Source organism: Mustela erminea, chromosome 7 (assembly GCF_009829155.1).
Source record: "Mustela erminea isolate mMusErm1 chromosome 7, mMusErm1.Pri, whole genome shotgun sequence".
Taxonomy (NCBI): Eukaryota; Metazoa; Chordata; class Mammalia; order Carnivora; family Mustelidae; genus Mustela; species Mustela erminea.
This window is the reverse complement of record NC_045620.1, coordinates 101,480,227-101,503,784: the sequence shown is the minus strand read 5'-3', so window position 1 is coordinate 101,503,784 and position 23,558 is coordinate 101,480,227. Positions and strand designations below refer to the sequence as shown.

General features: G+C 45.1%; 2 protein-coding genes across 2 annotated transcripts in view; one reads left to right on the top strand and one right to left on the bottom strand.

Moving 5' to 3' along the window:
• Window positions 1-16,269, bottom strand: part of USP39 (ubiquitin specific peptidase 39) — a 28,701-nt gene extending 12,432 nt beyond the window's left edge. The window contains exons 1-9 of the mRNA XM_032352656.1: window positions 15,944-16,269; window positions 13,725-13,794; window positions 11,953-12,047; window positions 10,497-10,633; window positions 9,146-9,298; window positions 4,018-4,243; window positions 2,217-2,294; window positions 995-1,062; window positions 290-478 (exon numbers count right to left, since the gene is read on the bottom strand). Of these exons, the coding sequence (XP_032208547.1) occupies window positions 290-478; window positions 995-1,062; window positions 2,217-2,294; window positions 4,018-4,243; window positions 9,146-9,298; window positions 10,497-10,633; window positions 11,953-12,047; window positions 13,725-13,794; window positions 15,944-16,211 (1,284 nt within the window). The 5' untranslated portion in view covers window positions 16,212-16,269. The remainder of the gene's footprint in view (window positions 1-289; window positions 479-994; window positions 1,063-2,216; window positions 2,295-4,017; window positions 4,244-9,145; window positions 9,299-10,496; window positions 10,634-11,952; window positions 12,048-13,724; window positions 13,795-15,943) is intronic.
• A 1,784-nt stretch (window positions 16,270-18,053) lies between these two features.
• On the top strand, window positions 18,054-22,285 carry C7H2orf68 (chromosome 7 C2orf68 homolog). Its single transcript, XM_032352655.1, has 4 exons — window positions 18,054-18,312; window positions 18,388-18,506; window positions 19,409-19,560; window positions 19,919-22,285. Exons 1-4 carry the CDS (start codon window positions 18,206-18,208, stop codon window positions 20,039-20,041), a joined length of 501 nt encoding a protein of 166 aa, XP_032208546.1. The 5' UTR covers window positions 18,054-18,205; the 3' UTR covers window positions 20,042-22,285.
• The last annotated feature ends 1,273 nt before the right edge of the window (window positions 22,286-23,558 follow it).

Here is a 23,558-nt window from a genome sequence, read left to right as displayed (position 1 = left end):
CCTACTTTTCTGAGTTTCTACTGTCCTAAACAGCCCCTCCTTTCTCCAACCTACCCAGAGGCAGATGGTTTAAAGGAGCATAAGAGAAGAACAAGAGAAGGCAGAGCAAATCAAGTTAAGAGTTGGGGTGACCAGCTAGAAGCAACAATAGAGTCTGGGAGGCTCATGACAGACAATATGCTCTAAGGTAAATGCATTCCACACATGTGATAACTTCAAAGCATAAAAAGAAACTGAGAAAGTCAAGAGAGAAAGAAGCATCAGCAGGGGAGCTGTGCAAATGGGCTACCTTCTCCGTGATGCCATTGAACTTGGCCAGGATATTGAAGAGCGGCACCTGAGGGATGATGAGCTGCTCCTTCTCGTCCTTATAGAGGGGAGCAGTAGGGAGATCCAGCGTCAGGTACATGAAGGTGGACTCCACCATTGTCTCCTGGTACTCGTCATTATGCAGCAGCTGCTCTTTTTCTTCTGCTGGCTAGAGATGAGAGAGAGGAAAAAGGAGGGAAGGACTGTGAGCAGTACAGAGACTACCACACACACACTCACATGCACACACGCACGCACGCATGCAAGGAAAGAAACCATGTTTTTGTTATATTTACTTCATTTTGTTTTGAACTGAATGAAGAGGGGGCCCAAGAGACTGGGCATTTCATGGGCAGCAGCATTACCTGGTCAGGGTAATGCAAAAACTGATGGGCTTCCATCTTCAGAGAGATTTTATTTAAATACCAGACTATTTAAAAGATTTTCAGATGACCTAGAAAGCTCACCTGAGCTTTCTGAAAAATCAAGCCAGCACCACCCAGTGGCCAGGCCACATAACCAACGGACTACACCCTCCCATAACTCCCACACTTCGCACACTGGCATGACAGGAGCCCAAGGAACTGTCCCTTGGCCAGTGCTTCATAGCACCTCATCCTGGGGCAGAGGCCTTGATAGATCTCTAAGCCTCTCTCTGTCCAAGAGTCGGGTTCAACCCACTCACCAGATCAGGATGAGGAAGCTTTTTAGTGAAGATCCTCATGGACCCCTGGAAAACATCAGTCACAATAGCTGTACAAACAGAGATCAAAATGTAAATTCTGTCAGGTTGGAAAAGTGTTTCCAAAATACAGTCCTAACTTCTAAATTTCTGAAATAAACCAGCATCTTCCAGCATTAAGACCCAAAGGTCTCACTAAACACAGAAATACCTTTATAACATATACTGCCACAGTACCTTCATTACTTGTGTAAATAATTATTTTATGTCTGTCTTCTCCAGAAGATGCCCCTTGACCCTCCAGCACAGGGCCTGGCCCATAAGAGAAAAATTAAGTGTGCCTGAAATGAATGAATGATTTATAAAGCCTAGAGACTTATGAATCACAAAGAATTCACAAACAAGACAAGTCCAAAGAATTTCCCATAACCATATGCTGTGTGCAAAGGAAGAGAGAGTCCACCTTGCGTTAGACATGAAAGAAAAAAGCAGATTAAGGGACGGAGCCAAAGAGAACCAAAGGAAAGAGAGAAAGCACAACAGGGTTCTAGAATCCTGAGAGGACATGAGTTACAGAACTCAGAGGCTGTGCACAGGTTGAAGACATCTGGTGGAGGGCAGCACCAGCCCACAATTCCACAGGATTAAACACGAACACCAGCAGAACGGAGAAAAAGGACAAGAAAAAAACTGCATTTGGTCTCCAAAATCATTCATCTAGCTCAGCAGTCTCTAAGCTGAGAGTTTTTTCTGGCATTCGAGGAAACCAACTACTGATATGCAGACATGGATGTTAAGGGACACAGGACTTGAACCTGAGAACCTGTATGGACCCAGTCTCAATTCCCCAAGTATAGGCCCAGGGGAACAAACTAGCTTTCACTCTGCTCCACCAGTTAACTGAGAAGCCAGGCGAACACTCAGTGAGCTCCTGCACTACCAGACCAGCAGCAGGTAACATGCTACCCAGACCCTCAGTGTGGAACTGGGTCAGGGTTTGCAGAGCACAATTCCATCCATTTCCATATATTAAGCATGTCACTGGATTAACCATATCCTAATTTTTTTAAATGGGGAAGAATCTATTCAGGAATAGAATCTAGTTCATGTGTACATAAACACTACCCTAACACACAAAAAATCAACAGTTAAGGATGGGAAGTTGCAGAGTGCCTGTAAAAGGAAACAAAAAAAGAGCTCTCTTTTATAGAAGAACACGACATACTTTTCTTTTTCTTCTTTGTGCCCCCCAGCGCTGAGTGTAGGGCATTCAGAAACCAGGACAGAAAGTCAACTCCATCCCCTGAAAAAGAAGGAAGGGTGCAGCATGTCAAAGCTGGAAATCAGTTTAACCCAAACCATGCCCTGGTTGGCATGATGCCGCACTCCTGGTTTTCCACCTTCCTTTCAGGCCACACCATCTAATCCCCCGGGCATCCTCCTCTATTTAGCCTGTAAATGCTGGCACTCCTCATGGTCAAGCTCTTAATCTTCCAATCTTTACTCTCTCCCTGGTCTCTCTGACCCAACCAGGACATTTGATTATCAGCTTACTTCAAGCCTCTCACCATCCACCAAAAGCCAGTATTGAATGTCCTCTCTAAATCATTCCTCAGCTAGAATCAGGTTTTCAAAACTTGAGTCTGATGTCACATCTTGGCTTAAAAGCCTTCACTGACTCCCCACTGCTGTCAGGATATAACCCAAGCTCCTTCTAGTGGCATAAACCCGATGATCCAGTCCCTCCCACCTCTGCCCTCACACTGTCCCCTGGACTCCCAAGCTCCTGGCTACTGGCAGTCTTCCATCTGTCCCGGGATATCCACACTGCTGGCAGTATCCTCTCTACCTGGAGTGCCCAGCCCCAACCAATCTCCATGGTGCCTGAAACTCAGCTAGCTCTTCCTCCACCCTGACCCCAGCCGACCACCGGTATGCTCAGAGGGGGCTCCTTGTTCCATGCTCCCTCACAGAGCATACTTCACTTCCTCTACCATAGCACTCACACCCTGCAGTCGCCTTTTTACACAATGATCTTCCCCACTAGAATGGGAGCCCCTGGAAGAAAACACCTGGCTGCTTATCCCGGTAGCTCTAAAACCCACTAGAGCAGCAGGAAACCGTGGTGAATACTACACAGACAGGAGGCAAGAGCACGCTGCCTGAGATCCAGGTGCTAAGAGCTCCAGGGTGCCCACTCTACTCACATGGCAGTAACTGGTGAATGGGACTTAGAGGGATGAAAAGAGTCAGAATAAGTCATCAGAATATCTGGTCTGCAACATGACAAAATGAGAAGCAAAGGTAACAAGCCCTTCAGGATTAGTACCTTTCCCAGCCTCCTAGCTTTCCCTGGAACCATACGGTTTAGTTTACCAAATAAGATAGCCTTTCTAGGGGCGCCTGGGTGGCTCAGTGGATTAAAGCCTCTGCCTTTGGCTCAGGTCATGATTCCAGGGTCCTCGGATAGAGCCCCGCATCGGGCTCTCTGTTCAGCAAGGAGCCTGCTTCCCTTCCTCTCTCTCTGCCTTCCTCTCTGCCTACTTGTGATCTCTGTCTGTCAAATAAACAAATAAATAAAAATCTTAAAAAAAAAAAAAAAAAAAAAAAAGATAGCCTTTCTATCCAGCTGAGGTCTCAGAACTCTGAGCAGGGGAGGCTGATGAAAGAGGAGTGAGGAACTCAATCCCACGATCAACTAAACACTCATCCAGTTAGTATAAGGTTCACTGCAAACACAAGTAAATTTGTTCATCAAACTAGTTTTGTTGCCTACCAGCAGAAAAGATGAATGGGGGCACCTGGGTGGCTCAGTCATTAAGTGTCTGCCTTCGGCTCAAGTCATGATCCCAACTTACTTGGGCTGAGCACCGTATGGGAATCCCCACTCAGCGGAGTGTCTGCTTCTCCCTCTCCAGCTCCCCCGTGCTTGTTTTCCCTCTCTCACAATTGGTCATAAATAAATAAAAACTTAAAAAAAAAAAAAAGAAAAAAGGAAAAAAAAAGATAAATTACTCATTCCTTACCTTGCTTGGTGATCTGGAAGGTCTTCTTGCTGCAAAGGACAACAGCCTGCAGCATCTCATGGGGAGAGACATGTGCCTTGAAATTTCGAGGGTTCCAGAGCTTTCTCATCAGTTCTCCAAAACGCTGGACCAACAGGAACATGATATCCCCTGGAGGACGCTTTATGTTCTTATAATTGTCTTCTTCCAGGAAGTAGTTCCGGAGAGGAGGAACATTAGACAAAGCCTGGAAGTCAAACACTCCAATTAATCCAGAGCCCCTGGGCCTAACCCTGGAGACAAGCTCTTCTACTAGAACTGGACCTGTAATGGCCTTCAGGAGACAGAAGGAAATGCTCAGGATTAAAGTTCATGTTATAGAAACATCCACTGTACTAAGTTTCACATAAAGTCCAGTTCTGCAGACACTGTACTGACGTAGACATGACGAACTTTTAAGTTTTTTTTTTAAATCTGACCTTTTATTTTTTAAGATTTTATTTTTTATTTGTCAGAAAGGTGGGTGAGCACACAAGCAGCAGGAGTGGCAGGCAGAGGGAGAAGCAGACTCCCCAGTGAGCAAGAAGCCTGGTGCAGGAGTGGATCCCAGAACCCTGGGATCATGACCTGAGCCAAAGGCAGATACTCAACTGATTGAGACACCCACAAATCTCAAGATTTTACTTTTTTTTTAAGCAATCTCAACCCCCAACATGGAGCTCAAACTCACAATCCCAAGATCCAGGATCACATGTTCCACCAACTAAGCCAGCCAGGTGCCCCAGGAAGTTTAAAAAAAAAAAAAAAAAGTATTCAAGTCCCTATCCACTGATCAACTTTTTTTTTTTTTTAGATTTTAATTCCCAGACTCTTAATCAACTGAGCCACCCAGGTGCTCACACTGACCAACTTTTTAAAAAATAGTATCTTTTATTTACTCTAATTAGGCCTGTGACTTTGTTTAAAATCATCTTAAAATTTGGTGTTTTCCCCAAATGTGGTATTTACTGAGAGAATGGTAATAAATACAAACAAAATGAAAGAAAAATGAATTATACATATAAATGACACAAAATGAATACATATTTAAAAATGATTAATTCTATTAGGATTGAAGGGTGCTTGGGTGTCTCAGTCAGTTAAGCATCTGCCTTCAGCTCAGGTCATGATCCCTGGGTCCTGGTGTTGAGCCCCACATTGGGCTCCCTGTTCAGTGGGGAACCATCTTGCTCTCTCTCTCTCAAATACATAAATCTTAAAAAAAAATTCTGTTACGGTTGAAGTGGTCAAAAGATTTAGGAAAACAAAAATACATTTTACCTCATTAAGCAAAAAGATAGTCTAGCCATGTCAGTTCAGGAAGAAATATGTGCTCATTAGTGTGAGCTACAAAACTGGCAGAAACTATTCTGACCACAGAACAGACCCTAAATAAATGCAGTTTCCCCGAAGACCCTCCTGATGGGTTTGTGAATCCTTACCAACACTGTGCTTACCAGAAGCACCACTTTCTCTGGTGAGATAATCCACTTAGAAAAGAGGAGTGAGGTTTCTGCTAAACACAATAAACCCAAGCATCTTCAAGGAAGACAACTCAGGACACAAGGACCACCATAACAACAGACATGCAGGGAAAGCCCCTACAAGTTTAGCTCAGCTAAACAAACAAGGACTTCATGCTCAGAGAATAATTATTTAAAAAATGAGTTACTGGGGCGCCTGGGTGGCTCAGTGGTTTGGAATGCTGCCTTCGGCTCGGGTCATGATCTCAGGGTCCTGGGATCGAGCCCCGCATCGGGCTCTCTGCTCCGCAGGAAGCCTGCTTCTCTCTCTCTCTCTCTCTCTCTGCCTGCCTCTCTGCCTACTTGTGATCTCTGTCAAATAAATAAATAAAATATTTTTAAAAAATAAATAAATAAATAAATAAAATAAAAAAATAAAAAAAAAATGACTTACTGGGGCACCTGGGTGGCTCAGTCGTTAAGCGTCTGCCTTCGGCTCATGTCATGATCCCAGGGTACTAGGATCGAGCCCCACATCCGGCTCCTTGCTCAGGAGGAAGCCCCTCTCCCACTCCCCCTGCTGTGTTCCCTCTCTTGCTATGTCTGCCAAATAAATAAATAAAATCTTTAAAAAAAAAAAAAAAAAAAAGAGTTACTGTCTAAAGGAAAAGAGTATGGATGAAGTTCTTCCTGGTTCTCAGTCATCCAAGCTGTGGAAGGCAGCTGCTCTCAGGCCTCAGGAACAATACAAAAAGTCTGAGAGAGAAATTAGTCAGTCTCCAGATTGAGTACTTCATCCATTCAATCCCATTCTAGTGGCAATAATATCACAGAGGGTTTGTTCATCTACTTATTTTAAAAATAAAAACTTCTTATGTGAACTAACTAGAAGAAAATATTTGCATCATACACCAAGAGAAGGCTAGTATGTATCTCTTAGAGCTCAGTGAAATAAAGCACCAATAGAAAAATGAGCACATATAGCCCAACACTGCATGAAAAAAATCTAAGTAATCAACTTTAGAAGTGAATAAAAAAGGTACATCAAACATATCAAAATGGGGGGAAAATAATAGTTTAACAGTGACAGTGCAAAGTGAAGAACCCTTTTTTGTTTTGTTGATGGATTTGTGAGTTGCTACACCCTTCAGCCTAGAATCTAGGGCCTAGATACATTAATACAAGAGGTAATGATTAAAATGTAATTCATCCACAGAATGGATTAACATGTAATCATTAAAGATGCTGCACAAGAACAGGTACAGGCCTATTTCAGAGGTATTATGGGTTCAGATTCAAACCACCACAATAAAGCTAATGCGGCAAAGAAGAGAGTCAAATGAATTTTTGGGGTTTCCCAATGCATTCATAAAGGTTATGTATACACTATACTGCAGTCTACTAAGTATGCAATAGCTTATGTCTACAAAAAACATGTACAGACCTTAATTTTAAAATACTTCATTGCTAAAAAATGCTAACCATTATCTGAGCTTTCAATGAGACTATCTTTTTGCTGGTGGACAGTCTTGTCTCCGTGCTGATGGTTACTGACAGATCAGCTGTTGAAGGCTGCAGTGCCTGTGGCAGTTTATTAAAATAAGACAACAGTGAAGTTTTCTGTATCAATTGGTTCTTTATCAACAATTTCTCTGTGGCATCTGATGCTGTTTGACAGCACTTTACCCACAGCACAACTTTCAAAACTGGAGTCAACCCTCTACAACCTTGCTAATTCTTAATCAACTAAGTTTATGTAATATACCAAATCCTTTGTTGTCATTTCTATGGTCCTCACAGCATCTTTTTTTTTTTTTTTTTAAGATTTTATTTATTTGACAGAGGGAGCGAGCACAAGCAGAGAGAGTGGCAGGCAGAGGGAGAAGCAGGCTCCCCGCCAGGCAAGGAGCCGAAGTGGGGCACCATCCCAGGAGCCTGGCATCATGCCCTGAGCCAAGGGCAGATGCTTAAACAACTGAGCCACCCAGGCGCCCCGGATCCTCACAGCGTCTTCACCCTCCCATCTCAAGAAACCACTTTCTTGGCTCATCCGTAAAAAGCAACTCCTCATTCGCTAACATTTTAGATTGAAGCTATTCAAATATAATAATAAATTGGGAGAATTATCAAAATGTGACAACCATGAAGTGATCGGAAATTGGTGCTGAAGGACTTCTTCAACACAGGGTGTTGCCACAAACCCTCAATCTGTAAAAAGCGCAGTACCTGGGAGATACCATAAAGTATAGCACAATAAAATGAAGTATGCCTATATTGATTTCATAAAATACCTTTTTTTGTAAAATTTTAGAGGGAGAAAAAGAGAGCATGTGAGTGGGGCGGGGGCGGGGGGGTGGAGAGAGAATCCCAAGCAGACTCCGCACTGAGCAGCCAGCCTGAGGCGGGGCTCAATCTCATAACCTTAAGATCATGACCTGAGCTGTGAAGTGTGTAAACTTGGCGATTCACAGACCTATACCCCTGGGGATAAAAATGTATGTTTATAAAAAATAAAAAAATTAAAGAAAAAGAAAAAGATCATGACCTGATCCAAAATCGAGACGTGGATGCTCAACCAACCAAGCTGAGCTCTCCAGGTGCCCCATTCATAATATGCTTTAAAGCCAGCCCAGGACAGAGGACTAGAGAAAGGAGAGAATGAAGCCTTCTCTTTATACTTTCTACAACTCCCAACCACCCCATAAGAATTTATTTTTATAAGTCTTTTTAATTTTGGGGGGCAACAAAGCAAGATTATTAATTTTCTTAACTGTGTTTACCAAAATCTTCTACTTTTTCTACAATGTGTCTGTATTACTAATGTTTAAAAAAAAAAACTTAATTGGAAATAGGACAACTCTGGCGTTCTGCATTCCCCACTTTGGGGCTTATGCATAAGAGCAGGATCAAGACATGAGAAAACCAGCACAAAGAACATCTGCACTATTTAAAAAAAAAAAAAAAAAAAGGAGGCCCCTGGGTGGCTCAGCTGGTTAAGCAACTACTTTCAGCTCAGGTCATGATCCTGGGGTCCTGGGACTGAGCCCCACATTGGGCTCCTTGTTCAGCAGGGAGCCTGCTTCTCCCTTACCCTCTCCCTACTACTCCGCCTGCTTGTGCATACACACTCTCTGTCAAGTAAATAAATAAATAAGCATCATCTAACACATGTGTTTCTTATTTGGTACTACCAGGCCACACACACATTCTATCCTTCATTCCCTAAAAACTCCAGAGGCCATGAGCCTGGAGGCTAGGAAAGGCCTCACTATTTGGCAGCAGTCCTTGAGCAGATACAGGAATGTCATTTGGTGAACAGTCAAGTACAAAGGTGCTTGGGTGGCTGAGTTGGTTAAGCATCTGCCTTCAGCTCAGCTCAGGATCTCAGGGCTCTGGAATAGATCCCCATGTCAGGCTCCCTGCTCAGCGGGGAGTCTGCTTCTCCCTCTCCCTCTGCCCCACTAAATAAATCCCCTCTAAAAATTTAAACCTTAAAAAAAAAAAAAAAAAAAGAATCAAATACAGTTCTCAGCAAGACTTGGTGCTTCCAAGAACCACTGACTATACCAGAAGGGAGTTATTTCTTAGCTCACTTTCGTAGTGTTCCCAGATTACCTCTTCCCCCGCTGTTCCGATCCTGATCCTACCTGAAGGACAGCGTTGGCATAGTCATTGGCCTTTATGTTATTCAGGCCCACGATGCCTGGCAAGTAAGTGGTACCATCATACGCCCGGGACAACTTGGCTTGCTTGTCCAAGTTTGCAATCTGCTGCTTTGTGAAAGTGGGTTTCAACACATACTGTAAAACAAAAGAAAATTCCAAATTGTTGTAGATCTGTCTACAGAGTTCACAAGATGTATCTGAAATAGCAATTTCTGCCAGAAACAAAAAACACTTCACTCATGAATGTCTCACCACACACCTAAAGGGCTCCCAACAATAGGTATAAAGGCTGAGGTAACAAATAGGCCCAGTCCACGTTACTAATCCAGAAGAGGATCTCTGTGTTTAACCCAAAATCACTGAATCCCAGGTCTTTCCTCAGACCTTAGGTCTGGCCAACTCCATGATAAAGGACTGTCAGAAACTGGAAGACACTCAAGTCTCTGCAGGCAGCAGGAGTCTGAGTCGCAGGTGGGACCTTACACAGAGCCAGCACAGACCCAGCGCGGGCGCAGCAACATCTCCCCGGCTCTGCAAACCTGAGATCTCACAAACTCCCCGTGGCTGGAGGGGCAGGAACAGAATTTTCCCCGGTCCTAGACCTGCAAGGGTCATCACATAAAGGGTTGAACAGAGGTCTCTAACAACTCACTTTGAAACCTTGCATTTACTACAGTTTCTCTCTCTCCAAATACTATAACTACTTTAATCTCAACTATCCATAGGTCTATAAAACTTAAAAAAGCAACATAAATGTTTCAAACACTTGGAACACCAAATTTTCCTTAAGAACGGAGCATTCAGCATGAATATATAAACACTTGCTAAGAAGGAAAATAATAATCAACAGTTCCAACGTTAATGAAACTGAAGACTTTTCATGCTCTCCACTGAAGTACCGTGACTCTGGGCACAGATCATACACCAGAGAATGCAGCTGGGATGCACAGGCCACTCTGGCCACATCATAGCAAATGCAGCCAGGAGCTAGTATGCAGCCTGGCATCCATGGTCCTACACCAGGCCCAATTCACATCCCTACTTCAGAGTGTGCAAGAAAATATATTTCACAAAAATGCTTTCACCTCTGTTTCTTTAGTCCTAACTCTCAACATTAAAAGCAGAAAATAACAGGTAGGCTGCAGACGACAGACCACAATTATGAATCCTGACCTTCTTACGCATGTCTCCCTGGTTCCTCCCAAAGGACAGGCAGCCTCTCCAACCCTAAAGGACTGAAATTCTTCCCTAACCTCGTATGAGGCAGGTCCCCAGGAGACCTGGGATGGCTCCCAAAAGAACTAGTTCCAAACCAGCCCTCCTGGACACATACTGTGATATCCTCCAGTGAGGAATCGATGATCTCGTAGTTGTCTGGAAGGCAGTAGAACTTGAGGGTGTGGAGGTTGAGGAAGACATGGTGGCTAAACTGGACGCTATGAATGTAGGCATGAGACTTCAAACCCCGGCCTGTAGGGAAGGATGAAAGGCTGTTAAGAGTAGATGCCAGAGAGGCACAAATCAGATTTAATTTTCCTGTCAAAATTTTGTACTGGGACATATCAATACCAGCAAAAACAAAGTGCTATGCCATCTGTGCAATGAGTCTCTTACATGGACTCTTCTTATCACAAAAATAAGCAAGGAAGAATAGCACATTAGTATTTTATTCACTGGACGGCATAAAACATTGGTTACAGAAAAAAATCTCATACACATAAATATGAAATGTGCATGTGCATGTGGTGTATGAGTTAATTCCACGTTATCTAAAATTATCTATGCACACACCGTATGTAACACCTGCACACACATACACAGATATGCACATATACACATATGAATATCTTATGACAGTGCACCACCAATCAGTCCCGAATTTCCAAACACCCACATTCAAGACAATCCTGCACCTACACATCTTTGTTCACATTGCCACTCCTTTCTAGAATCTCTCTCCATTACCTAGTTCAAACCCTCTATGTCCTGCCAGTTCAAGTCCCACCTGACCTCCTCTGTGAATGGAACGCAAACACTCCAGCTAACATTGATCTTCGCATATTTCAATTCCCATAGTCTTTATCCATACTCAGTGCCACATAATCCAGCAGTAATCCCTACAATCTTCTAGAGTCTGCTGTTTGATGTGTTAACCTTGACTATGAGCTCTTTATAAGTGCAATGAATGTAGTTTACATTTCTTTTCAATCCTCTAGTACACTGTGTACACAGCATTTGCTTGGTCTGAATGAATTAATAAATTTCCAGAGGAGAACAAAATGAAAAAGCCCTCAGAGCAAAAGGATTTTCAAAAAAAAGACATGAGGGATGCCTGGGTGGCTCCACTGTTAAGTGTCTGCCTTTGGCTCAGGTTATCATCCCAAGGTCCTGGGATCAAACCCCACATCAGTGTTCCCTCTCTCGCTGTCTCTCTGTCAAAACATAAACAAAATCTTAAAAAAAATAAAAAAAGACATGAGTACAGAAAACATCAGAGATTCAAAAACCAGACTTTGAGGTCTCCTACAGAGCCTCAACTAGTCCTTTCTCCCTTTCATATGTATACAGGCTCTAACCAGAGAATTGCCTATTGATTTCTTAAGAGTATCCCAATTTCCGGGAACAGAGAGAGGGATTCTCAGATGTGACTCCTGACAGCAGCTTACTTTCTTTAAGAGAAAAAAAGAAAAGAAAAGAAAAAAAACCACACACACACAAAAAACCTTCTGGAGCAGACCTATAGCTGGCACTGAAACTTAGCAAGTTTATAATACACAACATTTACTTACCCTGAAAGTATTTGCCACACACAAGACAGGCATATGCATTGATATGTGAGAGGGAAATGGAACACAGTTTCTCAAAGTCAAAGTCCAGCACACTCCTAAAAGAACCAAACAAACAAACAAAAAAAAAACAATTAATAGGGAGAGATGCCTCGGAAAGCGCCCAAGTGAAGCAGTACTGGCTCCACGTCCCACAACGTCACACAGCATCCTTCAGAGATAGTTCAACGACCATACATATATAAACTGTGCGGGACATTAACTATTCCTCCCCTAGACATTTAATATAGCACCCCTACCCACCAAGCCCTAAAGCAGTGTCTCTACCAGACACACAACGCAATGTCCCTCTCTTTTTAAAATTTACAACCAGGGGCACCTGGGTGGCTCAGTGGGTCAAGCCTCTGCCTTCGGCTCAGGTCATGATATCAGGGTCCTGGGATCGAGCCCCGCATCGGGCTCTCTGCTCAGCAGGGAGCCTGCTTCCCTTCCTCTCTCTCTGCCTGCCTCTCTGCCTACTTGTGATCTCTCTCTGTCAAATAAATAAATAAAAATCTTTTAAAAAAATAAAATAAAATAAAATTTACAACCAACAGAAAACCTCTCACTGCAGTTGCTTTCTCTGGAGGAAAAGCTAAAAGCAGGACTAATGTAACAGGACCCAAATGGCATTCCAGATTAAAAGACTGGGGATGAGAGCACCCAGTTGGCTCAGTCAGTTAAGTGTCCAACTCTGGATTTTAGCTCAGGTCATGATCTCAGGGTTGTGAGATCTAACCCCATGTCAGGCTCTGTGCTAGGTGTGGAACCTGCTCAAGACTCTCCCCCTCTCTAGGAAAAACAAGACAGGTAATGGAAGGAAATCAAAAGAGTGAACAAACCCTCTTATAAGAAAAAAATCTATTTTTGTCCATAAAAATAAATGGAAAGTCTGAATATTAGGAGAATACCTACAAATAGATTACTTATTCACTGCAAAGTAATGTTATTTGAGTAGCAGGCAGGTTATGGGACAAAAAACTTTACTTCCACTGAATCCACAAGTGACAAAGAGGTTTCTCCTCAAATATTAACTATAATTAATTGGTAATGGTCCCAATAAAAATGCATTGTCCATTAAAGGACACAATAGCTACAAGTGGATACTGACATTTAAATTTAAAATAATTAAAATCTGAAACTGGGTTCCTCAAGCCATGTTTCAAGCCCTCTCTAGCCATAGAGAGGCTTGAGCCTGTCACAATGGATAGCCTATATAAAGAGTAATTCCACTACTGAGAGAAGTTCTGTATCTAATCTATATATAGGACAGTACTATCTTAGAGTGTAAGTTGAAAAGCATCCAAACGTGCCAACGGGGACCAGGGAAAAGAAACAAGGATAAGGTAGCTACCTCTGCTTTAGCACATATGTTTATCTGTTTCTCCTTTCTCTGTTGAATTCTGGCCACATTAAATAGTATCTAGCACATAATGAATACTCAAAAGATACTTAAATTTGCTACTGTCATTTAAGAACACCATGTACCCTGTTATACCATCAAGGAAATTCAAGATAAACTAAAAGCTCTTTATGCACATGCCCACCCTAAAAAAAAACACCCTCTAACACTTTATATTAAAAAGCAAAGATTAATAAATATGGCAAGAAATACAATTTTCTTGCAGAAAGCTTTAAAAGGGATAAAGTTTGTGAACCTGTCAATGTACAGTTCAAAGAATTTTCTGCATAGATTCCATTGTGTTTTCTGCCCTCAGCATCCCTGTTCTACTAACCTGTTAATGGTATCCAGGTAGGGGCAATGGCGACTCCTCCGGTCCTCGGAATCCACACGGCCATTCTTTGCTAAAAGGAAAATCATCACAGGCTGTGAAAATGGGAAACATACTCAGGGTCAACTACTAGTACGAACAAACAAATGAGAAAAGCCCAATAGGATGGGCCCCTTCACTGGTGGCCAGAAATACACCAAACTGGGAGAACATATTTGAAACACATATAACCAACAAACGATTCATTTGCAGATTACATAAATACGGTGAAGCGATAAGAAAAAGACAAACAACCCAACAGAAAATGAGGACTATAACCCTCATCAACATTCAGGAAAATGCCGATTTCCTTGTACAACAATATACCACTTCACACCTACCACAGGAAAAAATAAAACCTGAAAATTCCAAGTGTTGACAAATACAGAGAGCAGTGGAAATGCTCATGTACTGCTGGTGAGAGTGTAAACTGTTACAACCTTCTGAAAAATAGTACAGCAAGATCAAAGCTGAAAATATGCAGACCTCTAACCCAGCAATCTACTTATAAACCAGAGAGAAACTTCTGCACAGGTACACTGGGAGTGCTTTACTAAAGATATTTATAACAGTGATATTTAAAAGGGCCAACATGGAAACAAACAACATGGAAACAAATATCCACCACAAATAAATGGATAAACAACATTCGGGTATATTATCAATACAACACTACACAGCCATAAACATCTATTTGGATGAACCTCAAAAATATGCTAGCAGGGCACCTGGGTGGCTCAGTGCGTTAAGCCTCTGCTTTCAGCTCAGGTCATGATCTCAGGGTTCTGGGATCGAGTCCCGCATCGGGCTCTCTGCTCAGCAGGGAACCTGCTTCCCCCTCTCTCTCTGCCTGCCTCTCTGCCTACTTGTGATCGATCTCTCTCTGTGTCAAATAAATAAATAAAATCTTTAAAAAAAAAATACGGCTAGCAAAAAAACAAAACAAAACAAAACAAAAAAACCCAACAGACAAATCAGAAGGTTATATATAGTATGATTCCATTTATATCAAACACAAAGTAAAACAGTACTACTTAGAAATACATATATGAGGTAAAACTAAAAATAAAAATAGACCTGGTTAGAAAAAATTCAAAATAGTGAATTCTTAAGCAAGGAAGGAAAGTAGATACAACTGGGAAGGGGTCTATGGGAGCTTCTAAGATACTGGTTATGTGCCACTTCTAATGCTGAAGCATTAGGAGACAATCCTCCGTGGGTGTCTCATGTCTCTGCCCATATTGTGACCAGAGGCACTGTCTGCCTCCAGACTACCTTAAAACAAGGATATTTGTATAGTAAACAGCAACGGGGTTGGGGGGGGGGGTCGTCTCCCTACAGAGCAAAAGGGAGTCAAGTTCACAGACCACAAAAAAGATCCACATTCTTTAAGCCCAGAGTTCCTCTCCTGGAAGGCCACCCACTGTGAGTATAAGTTCTCTTCAAACTGCACTGTGGAAAATGATGCTACAGGAACTTGTCCCGTCTTCATCAGCATCAGAAAACTGGCAGGCTAACTAGGCAGCTTGCAAATAAAATCTTAAACCCTTCACAATTCTTAACAAGTTGTGTATTTCCACTCTTCTTTAAACTATACTTGTGCGTTATATTCAGTCCATCTTAGTTCCTGTGATCTATTTCATCATAAAAATGAAAGGGAAAAAACAAACAAACAAAAAACAAGCCAGAACAGAAAGTGGGATCCTAGTGTGTCTCAGAGGAAAAACCTCCTTATCACAATTACACAAAACATCTAAGAAACAACTTCTTTTCCAAAGAAGGGAAAACCTGAACCTGACAAGGTACTTTAGAAAAACAAAGAATACCCTGAAATTATCAATTATTCAAAGAATATTTATCAAACACTTTCTATGACCAAAGTGCTATCCTGGACTGTAATACAAAAATACGTCAGAGGACCCTAAGCAAGAAAATCTAATATTAAAGTAAATCATACACAGATAACCAGGACCAGAAAAAAAATTATAAAGCCTCAGAGAATTAGTACTGTCCTCACTACAATGCAGTCGAGTCTGGTCGCGGACACTAGGAGTGTGAATCCCCTAACCCCACGCCCACCTCCACTCCCAGGGAAAGTTGAAAAGAGAAAAAGGAGAACGTGAAAGTGGAGCTCGAGCCCGCCCCGGCCCGGCCCCGGCCCGGCCCAGGCCAGCCCCGCGCACCTCGCACCTCCCGCTCAGGCTCAGAGTCCTCGTCAGCCTCGCGCTCCCGCTTCACCCGCACAGCCGGGACTACGGGCGCCGGGGCCTCCCGCGCGCTCACCGGCTCGACCTCCCGCTTCACACGCACTGGGCTGCCCCGGGAACTCGGCGCCTCGGCCTCCCGCTCCCGGTCTCGCTCCCGCTTAACGCGACCCGAGCTACCCCGCGACTCGGACTCGCGCTTCCCGCGGGTAGAACCACGAGATTCACGCTTGGACCTGCCGGACATCGCCACTACGGCCGAGTCGCTCTGCGCAGGCTCCAGGCACGCAGGAGCGCGCGGCAGATAGCCAATTAGGAGCGGAGCTGTTATGGAAAGCTGGGCTCTCTACGAGTCGCCGTGGAGGACATATCATGCCGCGAGAAACTTCTGGGAAGTACTGCGCCTCCTGTGGCCTCTTAGCGTCTGCGTGCACACCTGGGAAAAGACTGCGGGCCTACTGCCACCTTACCCATAATTTTCTGGATTAAAAGAAAGTTGTCTTTGGGCCCCGGATTTCTTCGACATACTTTGTGCCCGGGAAACAGAATCGGGAGGTCGTCTCCACAGACACTGGGCACCAGAGAACTAGGCTACATCCCCAAACCATCCCCCCATGGAGCGGCCTGGCTACTCTATTCCACATTTACAGAATTATTCTTGGCATCACAGGAAAATGCAAACGTCAGCCAGAGACAACCTTGACGCTAAAAAAGCTCAGACTTAGGGGCTTGTGACCTTCACGACCCTGTCCTCGGCCCTGAACTAGCTTGTTGGTATAGTTTTACCTAGATGAAACTGATATGCAATCAAATGTATGCTTAAAGTGTACAATTTGGGACGCCTGGTTGGCTCAATGGGTTGCCTCTGCCTTCGGCTCAGGTCATGATCTCAGGGTGCTGGATCCAGCCCTGCATCAGGCTCTGCTCAGCAGGGAGCCTGCTCTCCCCGCCCCCCCGCCTACTTGTGCTCTCTGTCCCTCAAATAAATAAATAAAAATCTTTTTAAAAAATAAAATAAAATGTGCAATTTGCAAAATACTGACGGATGGGTGTATACCCTCTGAAGCCATCACCACAATCAAGATAAGAAACCTACCCATCAGCCTCAAAATTGTCCTTCCCCAAACATCTGCCTTCTCTCACTACAAAGCAGTTTTATGGGGCGCCTGGGTGGTTCAGTGGGTTAAAGCTTCTGCCTTTGGCTCAGGTCATGATGCCAGGGTCCTGGGATCGAACCCCGCATCGAGCCCCACATCGGGCTCTCTTCTCAGCGGGGAGCCTGCTTCCCTCCTCTCTGCCTGCCTCTCTGCCTACTTGTGATTTCCCTCTCTATCAAATAAATAAATAAAATCTTAAAAAAAAAAAAAAGCCGTTTTATTTAAATGGAAGCCCACGGCGTGTCCTCTTTTTTGCCTGGTGCCTTTGGCTAGGAGAATTTATTTTGAGATTCATCCACGTGCTTGCGTCTATCAACAACTTGTTCCTTTTTTATTGCTCAGCGGTATTCCATCGTGTGGATATACCAGTATGTCGCTGTACTAACCACAAATTTCTAATTTTGTCATTTTTTTTTTAAAAAGGACTCCCAAACTAAACACTCAGATTCTGAAAAGCGCTGGGTCCTCCCGAGGGGACAGTTGAGATGTGGATCGTGTGGGTTCGGGCTCTGGACCGGCTAGAAGGGGCGCCCCAGTCGCCAGCAGCCTTCGCAGGGCTGAGCGGCCAGGGTGCCGCTGTGTGCCCTGCCCTAGCACTCGCCTCCTCACAACCTCTTTTGAGGTAAATGCGCTCAGTGGCCTCGGCCTCGTTTACCGATGAGGACACTGAGGCTCCGCGGGCTTCAATGGTCAGCCGAGGTCACACAACCGGGGATGGGAGTTCTACAGCATTTTCTCACCGTAAAAAGGAAAGGAAGACTCCACACCGACCACTGAGTGGTGTAATGGGTGCTTTGTGTTTTTCTGAATTTTCTGATATATCAGCAGTAAGCCTAAATCCTGTTTCCTAGTGCTAACGTGACAAAGAAAAGCCCCGACGGGGAGTGAAAGCCGCGCATGCCCCATCCCAGCACCGGCGTCGGGAACTCCGGGCGCCGCGACGCTCGGCCCGGCAGGCTCTTTCGGGGCGGGACGTCAGGGCGCGGGGCCGGAAGTCGGACGAGGGGCGGTGCGGTACTCGCCCGGCGGGAAGGCGGCCGTTGGGGCCGCTGAGTTGGCGGAGACTCCCAGCGCAAGGCTCCAGATGGAAGCGGCGCCAGATCCCGGGCCCGGGCTCTGCTGCAAGCCTGGCGGGCGGCTGGACATGAGCCACGGCTTTGTGCACCACATCCGACGGAACCAGCTCGCCCGGTACCGCCCCTCCCCGCCGCCGCCCCCAGCCTAGCTTGGCCCGGCGGTCCCTGACTCCCGCTCGGCTCCCCGCAGGGACGACTATGACAAGAAGGTGAAGCAGGCGGCCAAGGAGAAGGCGAGGAGGCGGCACACGCCCGCGCCGACGCGGCCCCGCAAGCCCGACCTGCAGGTGTACCTGCCGCGACACCGAGGTGAGGCCGCCCACCCCGCCTGCCTCCTCCATCCCTCGCGCTCTTTCAGTCCCCAGCGCTCTCTCTACGCGCTCCTTTCTCTACGTGGAAAAAGCCACTTATTAACCCCCAAGGCTCAGTTCATGTCGTTCCTTCCCGGAACCCCTACCTCGACGCTCCTCATTCGCTCACTGATACTCTCTGAGAACAGAGAAGGCTCGTGGCCCCCAGTTAAGCGTCACTATTAATAGGAAATACCTGGGAGCCGGCAAGTAGTGGTTTGTCTACTGGTTTGTCCACCATCCTGTGCTTTAGGGTTCTCACTAGCTGACGCAGAGCTAGCTTGGCACAGCTGTAGCTGACCAGGACATAGGTGTAGAATGAAACTCAAACTCAGTATTTAAAATGGCCTTTTCTCCAGCTTCCCAGGGACCTAGAGATAACAATAGCTAGGGTGGCACTAAATTTGTTTGGTGTTACTTAAAAGTATTTTTAGATCTTGGGTATGTTAATTCATTTTATTTTCATTGGATCCCATAAGACGGAAACTCCTGTCACTCGTTTCATAGAAAACAGTAGCAGAGAGGCTAACTTGCCCAAGGTCTCTCATAGCTAATAAATGACAGAGCCTGGATATGAACCCAGGTAGGACTCTGGCCACCTCTCCACTACCTTGCAAGCTTATTCACTAGATGAAGGTGTATTGTGTATCTATCACATGATAGGATTGTGCTGGCCCCAGAGCAGGGATACAAAGGTAAATGAAACTATTGATTGGGTGTGCACTTAACACATAACACACACGCACAGAGCCCATGAGAAGATCGGGACTTTCTTTATGGTATGTTTTCGTGTGTCCTCCGTGTGGGCAGGGACTCCAGCAGCCTTCCCCTCTTCCCTCTCACTGTGATTCATCCTTCCAGATGGCTCGACCCACCTAAGCAACCCAGACTGTGGGGAGTCCAGTGAAAGCAGCAGTAGTGGCAGCTCCGAGCCAGAACCTTCTGGCCATCAGCTCTTCTGTTTAGAATATGAGGCAGACAGCGGAGAGGTCACCTCAGTTATCGTGTATCAGGTATGCCTCGTGGAAATAGCTGCAGCCTGAAGGTCCTGGGCTGTGCTAGAAATCACTGCCAGAGCCTGAGCCACTGTTTCCCTCAGGGCCAGTGGGAAGTATCGGCTCCACATAGGAGCGTAGACTGCTGGGCAGTGGTTTTGAGCACAACTCACCCCTGTCACACAGTGATCCTCAGCAGGCCCCTGGGAGGGCATGTGGCCCCCAGCTGAAAATCACTATCACAGGGGACACCTGGGAAATGGCAGGCACTGGCATGAATCTAATGGAGTTCTGTGAGAGTGTTGTCTAGGGACAGGGCAGGTCCCCTTTCCAGAAGATGCCCAGCCCTGAGCTTCTTGACTCTTCCTCCACATAGGACGATGATCCAGGAAGGGTGATTGAGGAGGTGTCCGCACACACGCCTCTGGATCCACCAATGCGAGAGGCCCTCAAGTTGCGCGTCCAGGAGGAGATCACAAAGCGCCAGAGCCGACACTGACCAGGCTGAAGGCATTCTCACCAGGCTGGATTCACTGCCCAGGGAGCTCACTCCTAGTTTGGGGGTGTCAGGACCAGTCTGAGCTGATCTTCACAGACACACACACACACACACACACACACACACACCTACACACCAAGCTCAACATCCATAGGAACTGAGTGCTACAGGGACAAACCTGCTTTGCAGGCCATTCTTTCTTGTATGTTGGCCCATTTGACCAGCTGAGTATTCTGGAATTTGAGAATTTTGTTTGGCTAACTTGGTGTTCTACAAGCAGAGATTCCAGGGAGAGCTGAGGTTTTTGAAACCTTGTGCCAGCATGCTGCTTTCTTACTGAGGTCATATGCCGTGGGACACCTACCTGCTGCTGTTCCACCCAACTTAATGAACCGTGTTTGTAGTTTTACAGTTCCTTTTTTCCTTGCTTCTGCTCCCTTCCATCCATGTTTTCCTAGACCTTTTTTTCAGCTGTTTCTTTGTTCTTTCCATTCCTTCATCTTTGTCTCAGAACCCGTCAGTTCCACCCCACCTCCCAAGGTGACTGTGAACCTCCCAACTGCTCAGGACTTTGGAGGTGGGGAGTTCTGGGGGGTTTACCTTTCTGACAAGCTCTCCCAGTAATTCTGATATCAGTAACATGGGAGATTTTCATTTTTGAGACTGTCTTGCAAGCATGTCTCCCTATCCTTCCATGGCTTTTGCAAGTTTCTCTCACATTGCTCTGCTTTGCACTGTCTAGATGAAGAGACCTAGGAAGATGATACCAGAACTCAACTGCAAGGATTTCTTGCAGCAAAACCTCCCTTGGTTAGGGCTACAGGATTCCAGTTTCCAACCTCATCCCTAGCTCTGAACAGACCATCCTTTGCTCAGGTTAAAGGGGAATTATCAAAACAAGCTTGAAACTGACTCTCCAAATGTGATTTAACAGTCTCAAATGTACAAACAAAGGGAAATTCAACATGAGCAATAATTGCCTATTTGGAGCCCTAGTTGGGGAAAAAAAAAGAAAGAAAAAGGCCCATATAATGGGCTGCGAAATGAGCCTCTCTCATCTGCCCTGCCCCTGCCCCATTCTTTCTCCTTTCCCATCTCCTAAGAGTATATAGATCCTAGGAATATTACTGTCTTCAACTCAGTGACCTGTTTCCCTAATGCAGGGCCAGCTAAGGTCTGAGACATCCACAGGACATCCTATGCACCGCAGTTCCAACCTCCTGCAGATTTCCAACAATTGACCTAACCTCAGTGACTTGAAGTGTGGGGTTTAAATGAGCCCATGAACACTAAGACTTCTTGAAACCAAAGTCCCTCTGCCCCAGGGGTTTTTCTACATCAGGGTCTCAAGATCAGTCTGACTGTTCCATCTCAGCGACTTTTCTCTTAAAGGACACCTGAGGGCACTGTTGGTTTGTGCCTACACCCCTGAAAATCTACCACCTCAGAAATGGGGCAAGGCAGCTACTTCAGCTACATCATTAGAATCCATTAAGCCACAGCTTGCAGTGCCAGAGGAATTCTGGGAAAGTGAGTGAGGTAGATAATTGAGATGGGCCTGATAGTGAAGGGAGCCAGGGACCAGAGTGTTCCTGACCCACAGAGTTGGCCCAAGGTTAAATGCCTTAAATTTGCCAGTCCTGGGCTCATTTCTACTTTCAGAAGAGAAAGTCTGCCCTCCACTTACTCAGCCAGGCTAGAAGTGCCTTTTGACTTACAATGTTAACTACCCTCGAGAGTCTCCAGGTCAAGGAGGCTGTGCCATACTCTCACCCCAATCTTCCAGCAGCTCAGAGGACTGGGGATTTTAGTTTTCCAGCTCTTCAACCGCTCTTCTGACTTGGACAGAGGATCTCACTGGAACTCTTAGGCTTCCTAGTCTGGAAATACTTTTTTGGGTCTGTCTTCTCACAACTGGATGGCCTGTTTCGTGGACTTACTACAGGATTAGAAACAAGACCAGAAGAGGAGGTTGGGGGCATGGCACCTGAAATCTTAGCCTCCATTCCTTTTTGTGAGAAGGAAAATGTGTACCTAATACAGCCTTTTCTGTCTGTCATAACCCTCACACTCTCAGGTAAGAGACTGATAGAAACTTATTGGTGAACTTTTTTTCTTGAGGCATTTTGCTTACCAAGCGCATATAAAATATTTTCCACCCAGGAAAGCATCCTCATTCTTAGCTCATTTAAGCAGTAGGACTATAGAAAGCACTAGGCCTCGTACTTAAATTAGAGGTTGTCCTTCTGCTTCTCTGGTTGTGACCCTTGGCCAGCTGACAGCCTTAGAGCTCAGGCTCACTGCTCATGGCCACCCCTCCTCTGGGGTCCATGATGGTACTGCTACTGTCCAGTTTATTCACCAGACTTGCCTCCAGACATCTTCCAGCTGTTTTCAAAACTCCATGCTTTGCCATCAAGGAGCATGTTACAGAGCATTACCCACAGGCTCTGGACATGTCACAGAGGACTGCCCGAGGCTGTTGGGAACCGTGGAGCCTTCAGGCAGGCTGCTTCAGAACCAACACTCATTTGACTACATCTATTCTTGGAGGTCAAAAAGAAAAAGAAAAAAAAAATTCTCATAGTCTCGTAGACCTATCTCATGCCCATGAATGTTCTTCACTTACTGAGAGAAGGCCTTGGATTTTTAGACTTTCAGTTGCCTGGTCCTCCATGGGTGATACTATAAATAGAAGGAATCTGGGGGTTTTAGTGGCTTTGGGCTATGTAAACACTGAAGCTTGAACTCTAGCAGTTCACAAGCCTAGAAATCTTTGAAGAATGTAATGCAAGGAGAAGGAAGAATGTAAAGCTTTTTCTACTGAGGGTAGGAGTCTGTGGTGCATGGCCAGCCAATAGGGCCAATGTGGGCAGTAACAAATGCTTCGCCCTGTGGATGAGGCTCTGAAAGGGGCACTTCACCTCCACCATCCACTCTGAGGGGTGCTGCCAACTAGAGATTAGCCCATGGGGCTGGAAGAAAACCCTCTGTGGTGGTGAGTCTCCAGCCTGCTGTGCATTTGCCAGGATGCTTGGATAGTAGGATAGTGGATCCCCAGCTGGTTCACAAGAGTAAATGAGACCTTTGCATATAGAAAGAGGGATGAGGACAGATTTTTTTCCTACCTTCAAGCCTTTGGGGAGTATCAGCATGGAATGTTAACAATTATTTGGAAAATTTTCAGCTCCCTCATTGAATTTCCTATTCTATCCCTGAGGACTCAGATGGTCAAGAAGCTGTAGGCACCCACCTCAGATATCTCCAGTAGTTACAACCTTGAGTATATGGCTCCTTTGCCCTCCCAGAGCCTCCAGGATGAGAGGTTGGTTGCACTGGTTAAGTTGTGTTAAATGTATAACAAGCCATATATTCTTACTGTTTTTTTCATTTCCAATGTTTCTGCTGTGTGAATGAATGAACTGTGCAAATTATTTGAAAATATTGGAAGGGGGTACTTTTCGAAAACAGTATTCTTTTTAAGCAATAAACTATTTTTACAGCACTGTTTTTGCCA

Coding starts and splice junctions, on each gene's coding strand:
- C7H2orf68 (XM_032352655.1), top strand. CDS start 18,206: ATGGAAGCGGCGCCAGATCCCGGGCCCGGGCTCTGCTGCAAGCCTGGC. Junction 18,313..18,387: donor CGACGGAACCAGCTCGCCCG/GTACCGCCCCTC, acceptor GGCTCCCCGCAG/GGACGACTATGACAAGAAGG. Junction 19,561..19,918: donor CCTCAGTTATCGTGTATCAG/GTATGCCTCGTG, acceptor TCCTCCACATAG/GACGATGATCCAGGAAGGGT.